This window comes from Leucoraja erinacea, chromosome 29, assembly GCF_028641065.1.
Source record: "Leucoraja erinacea ecotype New England chromosome 29, Leri_hhj_1, whole genome shotgun sequence".
Taxonomy (NCBI): Eukaryota; Metazoa; Chordata; class Chondrichthyes; order Rajiformes; family Rajidae; genus Leucoraja; species Leucoraja erinaceus.
In genome coordinates this window covers 12,506,197-12,516,713 of record NC_073405.1, presented here as the reverse complement: position 1 = coordinate 12,516,713, position 10,517 = coordinate 12,506,197, and the positions used below count along the sequence as shown (strand labels likewise).

General features: G+C 43.3%; 1 protein-coding gene across 1 annotated transcript; it reads left to right on the top strand.

Moving 5' to 3' along the window:
* The first annotated feature begins 778 nt into the window (after positions 1 to 778).
* Positions 779 to 9,535, top strand: org (oogenesis-related gene). The gene is made up of 7 exons (XM_055658631.1): positions 779 to 1,026; positions 1,114 to 1,197; positions 5,161 to 5,380; positions 5,973 to 6,118; positions 6,587 to 6,685; positions 8,306 to 8,360; positions 9,424 to 9,535. The coding sequence occupies exons 1-7, from the start codon at positions 988 to 990 to the stop codon at positions 9,435 to 9,437; spliced, it is 657 nt and encodes a 218-aa protein (XP_055514606.1). The 5' UTR covers positions 779 to 987; the 3' UTR covers positions 9,438 to 9,535.
* The last annotated feature ends 982 nt before the right edge of the window (positions 9,536 to 10,517 follow it).

Sequence of the window (10,517 nt, the reverse complement as noted above, 5' to 3'; positions counted from 1 at the left end):
CTTTGGGCGGCACAGTGGTGGAGTTGCTGCATCACAGCGCCAGAGACCCGGGTTCGATCCTGACCTCGGGTGATGTCTGTGTGGAGTTTACACGTTCTACCTGCGACCACGTGGGTTTCCTCTCCGGCTCCCCCCACATCCCAAAGACGTACAAGTTTGTCAGTTAATTGGCCTCTGTATGAAAGCCTAGTGCTTAGGGAGTGGATGGGAAAGTGGGATAACATTGAACTAGCATGAACGGGTGATCAATGGTCAATGTTCACTTGGTTGCCCGAAGGGCCTGCTTCCATGCTGTATCTCTCCAAATTAAACAATCCTAATGCAGGCACAGGGGATTAGTGCCGATGGACTTTGGGGTCCAAACACCTCCTTCTATGGTCTTCCAATTGAGCAGCAGTTCCCAAGTCCACTGACTCTTGTGCAAAGATCACCATTTCACACACAGACAAAAATTAGTTCTTCTCGACCATAGTGAGTGATACAGGGTGGAAACAGGCCTTTTGGCCCAACTTGCCCACACCGGACAACATGCCCCAGCTACACTAGTCCCACTACACTAGCCTGCGTTTGGTCCAAAGCCCTCCAAACCTGTCCTCCCCATGTACTTGTTTAACTGCTTCTTAAACGTTCTTTAGGATAATCCCAGCCACAACTACCTCCTCTGGTAGCATATTCCAGCTTGACCAGGGCGCTTAGAAGGGTTTCTCCTAATGGAGACACCTTTAACTGATAGTCATCGTAGTCCTAAAAGGAAACAGAGTCAATAATGAGTGTTTAATAAGATCCACAGGAATTTTTTCCGCTTGAACTACGTTTTCCCGTCAGAGGCGGACAGTGCGGGAATCTCCTCTTGAGCTGGGGGGTTGCTGCGCCTTTAAGCCTGGTCGGACAGTGCTGGGCGCACGTGTGGCCCCGCTGTGTTTAACTGGATGTTGCTGGACCTCTGGTGATAACACTGGGCTCCAGGCGAAGCTTCGCGGTGTTACAATGTCTCTGCAAGAGGATGTCGGTGCCGGGCAGGACGAGGTACGTCGCGGCTTCCACGCACGTTTGACTAACATTTGCAACGACAAAGTCGTCTCCTTCCCCGCTCATTTCTGTTTTTGTGTTTAGGTGAAAAGTTCAGCCGCCGGGGACGCCCCTTCGCTCGCTTCCGTGAGCTGGTTGTCCGGATTATTCAGGCCGCTGAAGTACCTGGTACGTCAGCAAGTTGGGGTGTGGAGTGACCGTGTCTTGCCTTGGTCTGGTGTGTAGTCTCCATTCCCACCGCTAACTCTGGTCTCAATTCAGACCCATACCCTAAATGTTTAATAGTTAACTACCTAGAACTCATTTCCCCCAACAAAATATTGTACTCCATTTTGGTAGGGTACCAGGAACGCCACTGTGCTGCCCATTGTCTTTGATTTTTGCACTTTTCACAGAGACGTGGTTAGAACAGGTATCGGGGGTTATGAAGAGAAGGCAGGAGAATGAGGTTAGGAAGGAGAGATAGATCAGCCATGACTGAATGGTGGAGTAGACTTGATGCGCTGAATGGCCTAATTCTACTCCTATTCTTTATAACTAGAGCCAGGATGTTAAGGCGCTAAAAAACTCTGAAATAGGCAGGCAAAAAAAGGTAAAATAAAATTACAAAAATGGCAGGAAAAGGCATATATTGACCAAAAAGGCATTTATTTCCACCACCAAAATATGGTTTAAAATGATAATACAGGTGCACAACCTTTTATCCGAAAGCCTTGGGACCAGACACTTGTCGGATTTCGGACATTTTCGGATTTCCGAATGGAAGATTTTTAGCGTAGATTAGGTAGGTAGCGCGGGCGGCTTGAAAAGTCTGGAGCAGCTGCCTCCTCCCCGGAGACCGGGAGAATCATTGCATAAATGTTAGGCGATCAACATTTGGAAACAAGCTACATATGTGCTTGGCAATTCTATGAAATCCTTAAGCTAAGCTAAGCATGTCAAATGCAACATTTTGGGAAATAAAACTTTAAGTCACAAAAAGAAGAACATTCTTGTGTTTTATACCTTCTGGCCAAAGTACAGCAAGTGAAGATATAAACAACTGAGCAATAGTTGAGCTGTTTGACTTCTCCAAAACTTTTGATGTCCACAAATACTCCTTTGATGGTTGACTTGCCTCCAGTGTACCGATGACCACATTGGCAACATATCTCCCCACAGCATCGGTTGTCTCTATTGAGATCCATATTTTGTTGCATGCCACTTCATCTCTAATTTTCTGCACAACAATGTTGAAGTTGCTGTCAACATAATTTTTCCGTAATGATGACTCGCTTGGTATATGTTCCTCTGTGTATTTCTCTAAAAAACCTCAGAGATTAGTTTTCCAATTTCCACCGTGGAATTCCAGCATCATTGTATGCCTTGCACAGATCACTCAAACTCAGATTTGCGACTGGATTTTCTTTGTCCGCCCCCCCCCCCCACCACATCAGTCTGCAGTGCCTCGACCCGAAACGTCACCTATTCCTTCTCTCCATAGATGTTGCCTCACCCGCTGAGTTTCTCCAGCATTTTGTTTGTCTACGTTTGACTTTTCCAGCATCTGCAGGTCTTTCTTAAATAGATCTTGGAGAAGGCTGAACCAGTGGCACGAACGGACGAATGAATGACCGACGGTGGCGTACCTGGTTTTGTTGCAAGTTTTCTTGCAAGTTATACTATGTTAACACGTTAATAATAATATTAATATTAATGTGTTAACATTAAAAACGTCATTGTGATCACGGTACAACTAGAGAAAATAGCGCGACCTTTTAGCAAAAAGACTGATTTAGGCTCTCGATTGTGAAAAAGGCATTAACTTGGTGAAATCATCAAAAAAGGCATGAAAAGGGATTTATGGCAAAATCCTGGCTCTATTTTTGACCTTATGACTGCTTGACCTATAAGGCGTTCAGTGTAAACTGCCTGGGGTGTAGGTGTGTCTTAATAACCATGAGGAAGAGAATGGGTTATAGGCAGGTGGTGGCACGTGATTGCTCGGAACTGGCAGACAATGCCTGAGGTAATTTTCTTTACCGGCTTAGAAAGAATAAATGGAAACTGATAGTAGAAATATTAAATGGATGGAAGTGAAGGCAAAAACTAGAATGGGAAGCGCAGCAAGTTGCTTGATAACTGGTTTCGATGTATAGTCTTCGATGTATAGTCTTTGACAAGGCTATGGCCTTGTCAATGGCATAAAACAAATTCGAATCCCTTGACCTTTTCAAGTTATTCAATAATCTTTGTTAACTTTTCCCGAAAAAAAAGGGATACATTTTAAAACCAATCTTTGTCATTTGTTTTGTTCAAAGGTCGCGCAAACATTTATTGATCTATCTTGCTTGGGGCGGTGTAGTGATACAAGTGATTTGAGGATCAGTGATGGGTTAAGAACACTTGAAACTCCCATACCTAAATGAAAGTCTGCCTTCTCCCCATAACCTCTGACACCTGTACTAATCAAAAATCTATCTAGTATGCCTTAAAAATATCCACTGACTTGGCCTCTACAACCTTCTGTGGCAAACAATTCCACAGATTCACCACCCTCTGACCACAGACATTTCTCCTCATCTCCTTCCTAAAATAATGTCCTTTAATTCTGAGGCAATGCCCTCCAGTCCTAGACTCTCCACACTCACTCTATCCAAGCCTTTCACTATTCTATATGTTTCAATGAGGTCCCCCCTCATTCTTCTAAATTCCAGCGAGTACAGGCCCAGTGCCGACAAATGCTCATCATAGGTTAGCTGACTTATTCCTGGGATCATTCGTGTAAATCATTCTCTCCAGAGCCCGCACATCCTTCATCAGGTGTGGTGTCCAGAATTGCTCACAATATTCCAAGTGGGGCCTAACCAGCACCTTATTGAGCCTCAGCATTACATCCTGTTTATGTATACAAGCCCTATTTAAATAAATGCCAGCATTGAGTTTGCTTTCTCTACTACCGATTTGACTTGCAGAGTCAACTTGTGGTTAGAGTAACTGCCTCAACTACCTTCTCTGGCAGTTCTATCCATATACCCACCCCTTCTGTGTGAAAAAACTGCCCCTCAGATTCCTATTAAATCTTTGCATTCTCACAAACCAATATTCTCTGGTTCTTGATTCACTTGCTCTGGGCAAAAGATCCTATTCCTCTCATTATTTTATACACTTCTAAGACCTCCCTCATCCTTTTACGTGTTATGGAATAAAGTCCTAGCCTGCCCAACATCTGCCCTATAGCTCAGGCCCTCAAGTACTGGCAACATCCCTGTAAATCTTCTCTGCACTCTTTCTTGAAATGCACTTTCTATAGCTGTGGTTATTTATGTTTGTCGATGGGTGGGAAATTGCCAGGAGTTATTCACTGGTGGAAAGTGTTCTGAGCTCTGCCACTGCTAACTCCCTCACTCCAGCAGTAGACGTGATGTTCCTGCACCATATCAATAGAGTTGCAAGGGGGCTGAGCAGCAGGTTCTTGCCTGTAGAAACTGCAGATGCTAGGTTATATTAAAGAGACACAAATTTCTGGTGTAGCCCAGTAGGTCAAACCACATTCCGAGAAAGCATGGATATGTTAATGGCCTATAATTAATTTGTATTTGCTAAATACTTTGAGTCGTAGTCATACAGCTCAAACAGGCCCTTCTGCCCAACTTCCTTGTGCTGAGCAAGGTGCTCCATCTACAATTGTCCCTCCTGCCTGTATTTGGCCCTTATCCCTTTAAACATTTTCCTCTCCATGTACCTGTTGAAGTTTCTTTTAAATTTTATAGTTTCTGCCTCAACTAGCTCCTCCAGCAGGTTGTTCCATATACCCGCCACCCTCTGTATGGAAAAAGATGCCCATCACATTCTTGCTAAATCTGTCCCCTCACTTTAGACAGATGTCCTCTGATTGTTAATTCCCCTTCTCTGTGCATTCACTCTATTTATTCCCTTCGTGGTCTTGTACACCTCTATAAGATCACCCATCATCCACCTGCGCTCCAAGCTGTGTTCTCCTGTGCTTTTTAAATGTTTCCTTGGGAATGTTCACAGTCTGTTAGTGGATTGATCTTTGTAAGTTTGAATGCCTTCCTAATTTCTCCAATTCCTGCTTGTGTGTTTTTATATATATGTATATATATATATTTTTTTTAAAATGTTTCCTAGTTTGGGGTGATTCGGAGGCTGTTGACCTGGCCCACCTCTGGACAAGTTGAAAAAGTAGGAGCTGCTGGCACCAGTCCGTACCCAAGAAGACGCTGGGTCTCGGTGAAGAAACGTCTGAGTATTCTGGCTAGGTTTATGCTGACAGTGGTTCCCTGCAGGATTCAGGGCAGGCTTGGCTTTCCGGCGGCCAGCAGTTTGGGCCAAGGTGAAATTTCCGATGGTAAGTATTTCTTTCTCAACTTTGACCAGGACATGTTCTAAAAATTGGTCTAATCTAACATTAATCTGCAGTTTGGCTGTTGTGGCCTGTACATTAATGTTTGCCTGAGAGAAATCACTGCAAGCAAGATTTTAATTGTACCAGTATTTCACTATACCTGTGCACCTGACAAAAAGGTAGAAACAGATACTGGTTACAAAGTGCTGGAGTAACTCAGTGGTCAAGTGGCATCCCTGACTGAACATGACTTCAATCTGAAGAAGGGTCTCAGCCAGAAACATCATCTGTCCATGTTCGCCATAGATGCTGCTTGGCCCGCGGATGTACTTCAGCACTTAGGTTTATTGTCAGATGAACACTCTTAATGACTTGAAATGGAGAACATTTTTAAGCTCTCCTCATTTTTTGAGGGGGGGTGGGGTGGGGGGGGGGAAAGGAAGAGGTCAGCGATGAATTTGTTAGATTTATAAATCTAGTCATAGGAGCAGATTTCTCACAGTGCTCTGGTCTGCCAGGTACAATGGTTGAGGTGCCAATGTTGTGCAGTAAGCTGTACTGATGCAAATATTTCTAAATTCATAACTCATTTCAGAGCTCAGAAATTCGCCAAATAAACCATGTGGCAAAGGAAGCAAAAGGAAACAAGACGACCTGGCTGAGGAAGATCTGTGCTGGATTGAAACTTTGTCTGGTGACCTCTCAGATGATGATGATTTGGTGTCTGATCCTAATTTCGAGGTATGGATCATGCACTGTTGTGCTCCAAAGACTGTTTTAAAATGTGTAAATTGGGATAAATACAATTGTCATCAAACTGCATGTTCGCTTTATTCTGAGGGTGCCGTTTTGATTTGGAAGACTTTGCGGGCAAGCTTTTTTTGTTGAGCGAGGGATAACTCCACTTGTCTCTGGCTCTAATGCAAAAGGAAAAACCAAACTGTAGATACCTGAACTTAAACACCAACAATTCATTAATCTTCATTAAAGTGGAGATTGATTTGATAGGCAGGTAGGTGGACAAAAAGCAGAGATGACAAACAATGTGTAAGATGAGAAGATTTATATAGTAAACGGTATGAAATGTGAAGCTAGAGAGGAAGGAATATGGGTGGAAGCAGAAATGGGAAAATGCTGCTTTTTTTTTTGTGCTCAATTGAAATTGGTATCTAATCCATTTCAATCTGATTTGTGTTGGCAATCATTTAGCCAAGCAAATACTACACCGAATCTGACTTCAGTGAGGAACACAGGGAGAATAACGATACAGATCTGGAGTTGGAACACTTGGAGCCACCCCACCAGCAGGTAAGAACCAGATGTTAGTTCAAGGAGGGTACAGGTGACACTTGGGAAGGTTCTCCCGTGAGGAATTTATCTTCTCTACAGAGACTGCAAGTTCTGAAGCATCTGGTTGGGGCTTTGCATTACAGGGTGGCACGGTGGCACAACGGGTAGAGCTGCTGCTTCAGTGCCCGAGCTGCAATTGTTTCATTGATCAGAGCTAGGTGCTAAATCTGCTTTGAATAAAACTTGTGTCATGCATTAAACACATACATTTAAACATTGGTATCTTTTATGTAGTAACAATGAACTGCAGATGCTGGTTTATCCCAAAGAAAGACAATGTTGGAGTAACTTGGTGTAACAATTTACTGCCTGACGTGCTGAGTTAATCCAGCATATGATGTCATTTTCATTATAGGTTGATGGTGTTTGTCTTTTCATATTAGTTTCTGCAATTTTGATATGTTACCACTATTGTGACTGTCAATGTTTAAAAATCAAGAATTTAATTCCATATGCATTGCAAATGGAACAATGAAATTCTTACTAGTTGCAGCTTTACAGACACCAACACAACCTATATACAATCTATAATTGAGTAATACAATAAATGATCAGTAATAGTATGTGACCAGGCCATAATAGTCCAAACCAAAGGATGTTGTGAAACATGTACACCATCCACAGTTGATCATTGCTGAGGTGGGGTTGCTCTTACTTTGGTCCAGGGTCATTCAAGAACCTGATGGTTGCTAGGGAATAGCGATTCTCGGGCTCTTGTGAGATGAGAGCATGGTCAGGGTGATCTTTGATAGTAGCTACTTTGAGGCAGTGCTTCCTGTAGATCTCTTCAATGGTGGGGAGGTCCATATCTGTAATGGACAGTTACTGAACCAGGCTGAGATGCAGCCAGTGGCTATGCTCCCTATCACACACCTGGAGAACTTGCAACATCTGAGGCTTTGGAGATTGTCTATAAAAATTTAGTAGGACCAGTCCTTGAATTTTGGTCTTATCTCCCCTGCTTCCTTAGCAGCCCTCAAGACAAACCTGGGATATTAATTATCATGTGTGACAAGGAACAGCAGATGCTGTGTTTAAATTGAAGATAGACACTAAAAGCTGGAGTAACTCAGCGGGTCGGGCAGCATCCCTCAAGAAAAGGAATATTATTTTTTCTCCAGAGATGCTGCATGACCTGCTAGATTAACTATAATATTCCTTTGGTAACTTGGTATTGATCCATTCAAAGCAATGCAAAATGCAATTTAAAAAATGACATGCTTCATTTATGCAGATTTGTCTCAAAAGAATCAAATTCCAACACATTTCAAATTTAGCTTTAACAAATGCTCTACTGAAAAAACGTCTTGCTTTACCCAAGTTTATGGAATCCAAAGACTGTTTTACACTCTGACTTTGCACTGACACTCGATTTGTCAGGGCTGCAAATCATGAGCAGTTTTTTTGCATATTTATGAATTGAGAAATTGTAGCTGGCAGAAAGAAGGGATAACATTGTCCCTCTAATCTGCACTGCACTTTTGCAGACTGGGCTCTTTGGAGAAGGCTCCCTTTTTCCCCAGGTGCAAGGTTAAGTTGCACATCTTGAGCTCAACAATCAATATTTCCTTTGTTCAGGAGAATGAAGAAGTTGCAACCTCCACCGGTGCAGAGAACCAAGTCAGTTCAGAAGGTAAGATTTAAAAATTGACATCAATGCATTTGCTATCCTTCCACATATTAATCCTTCAAATCCTCCACACCCTTCATATTATCTAAAGAAGAGTCCCGACGCAAAACATCATCTGTCTATTTCCTCCATGGATGCGATCTGACCTGCTGAGTTCATCCAGCACTTTTTGTTCCAGATTCCAGCATCTTGTCCTTGGTAAATCGGAGGCTGCTTGACTTCATTTGTCAGAGATCTAACATTTAATTCTGTTTACATCTCTTCTGTTTTATCCATTTTTTAATTCTCTAATTATATATTCTCATGGACAACTGCTGTGATAAACTGCAATTCTGCATGATCTCATTAACCATTTTAATGAATGTTTGTTCTACCCTGTTGTAGCTGTGCCACTTGCGTTTAGACCATAAGACAGATGAGCAGAATTACTCCATTCAGCCCATTGAGTCTGCTCTACCATTCTATTATGGCTGGTGTATTTTTCTCTCTCTCATCCCCATTCTCCTGCCTTCTTCCTGTAACCTTTGATGCCTTTTTGAACTGCTCTCTCTGCATTTACTTTCCCATGGAGTGAGTGGACTGGTTGCTATGCCGCAAGTAGACATGAACTCACTAATTTAACTTCATTTGCAACTGGTCACTGACTGGTGGAATCTATTTTCCATTGTGTTTCAGTGAGGCCCCGGACCCAGGGTTGAGGATCATCTTGTGTCTTGGGCTGATTGGTCTTGGCCCACTCTCCATTTTACCCCATTGTCTGCCTTGCCCATTTTGTCCCTTTACCAGGAAGTTCAAGTGTTTTTTTTACAGCACAAGTTTTGACAGGGCTTGGCACTTTCTAGACCTCTTGGTTATTAGTGGATGTGCTTTAGATTTCTACCTTAATGAAGAGAGACTTAGTGTGGAGAACCAGAAACTGGTTTCTCCAGAGATTAACAGTTTCCCATTTTCTACCAATGAACTTGGATCCAATGTTATTTTGTATTTAATGTACTATTTTGTCATGGTTCTAGCCCGTCACCTCGGAAAATATTCTGTCACTGGTAAATTATTTTTTGTTTTGCAGAAGCTGAGAAGTGATTGTGTTGCCAGGAAAGTGAACTTTGTAATATGAAGCAACTGGACTTTTGTGCAATTCAGTTTTGTATTTGGCTTTAATAAAATTCAATTCATCATTACGCCATTGGTGTCTAATTGAAGATTTTGCTAATGTATCATTTGTTGCTAAAGAAAGCGACCTGAAACCTTACCTGTTCCTTTTCACCAGAGATGCTGTCTGACCCGCTAAGTTACTCCGGCTTGTTGTGTCTATACTCGTTACTAAAGTATTCCTACTAAGGGCGCCGTATGATGGCAGCTTCTGCCTACAGTCTGTCTGTTTTTTCAACTTTTTGCTATTTTTAGTCTGTTTAAAATGTTGGAGGTTTCTTAGTCTTTTTTATGTGTGGGAGGTAGGGAGGGTAAGGGGAAAACCGTTTCTCAGTCACTTCCTGGCGAGGATGCGACTATTCTCCGATTCGCATCTTCGCGCGCCCCCCCACCCCGCCTTGCGGCCTGCCATCTGGATTGGCATGGCCTTTCCTGCTGGAGACAGACCAGAGGTTCAGCTGCGGTGCCGCACTGATTTACCATCGCGGAGCGGGCGATGCCTTAACGGGGATCGCTTGTTGAAGCTCCGGAGTGTTGGGACTGCTGTTTAACACCGTGGAGCTGTGGTTGCGGAGCTTCCAGCCGTGGGCGGCGCTGACTTCAACATCGCAAAGTCCTGGTGATCCCTTTGCTGAGAGCCGCCAGTGATTAAATCTCCGCCCAGCTTGGACTGTGGACTCCGGGAGCCGTGGTCTCCGGTAAGAAACGGCCGATACGGAACTCTAAACTACTGAGAATGTTCTTCCATTCCGACGTCGGAGTTTCGATCATTACCGGCGAGAGTGCCTGAACGTGGGGCCGCCCGTAGCAGTGACTGTGGAGGCCCCGACTACGGGTGAACAAAGAGGAAGATGACTGAACTTTATTACCTTCCCTCACAGTGGAAAACACTGATTCTGCTGTGTGGGGATGTCTATTATGTGTTGTGTTTTTTTGTATGGCTGTATGGTTACCCACATTTTGCTGTACCAATTGGTGCATGTGATAAATTTGAACTGTGTAGTACTCTTC

Excerpts from the sequence above, each read along its gene's own strand:
- org (XM_055658631.1), top strand. The coding sequence starts at position 988 with ATGTCTCTGCAAGAGGATGTCGGTGCCGGGCAGGACGAG. Across the intron at positions 1,027-1,113 it reads TCGGTGCCGGGCAGGACGAG|GTGAAAAGTTCAGCCGCCGG; the intron begins GTACGTCGCGGC and ends TTTTGTGTTTAG. Across the intron at positions 1,198-5,160 it reads TCAGGCCGCTGAAGTACCTG|TTTGGGGTGATTCGGAGGCT; the intron begins GTACGTCAGCAA and ends AATGTTTCCTAG.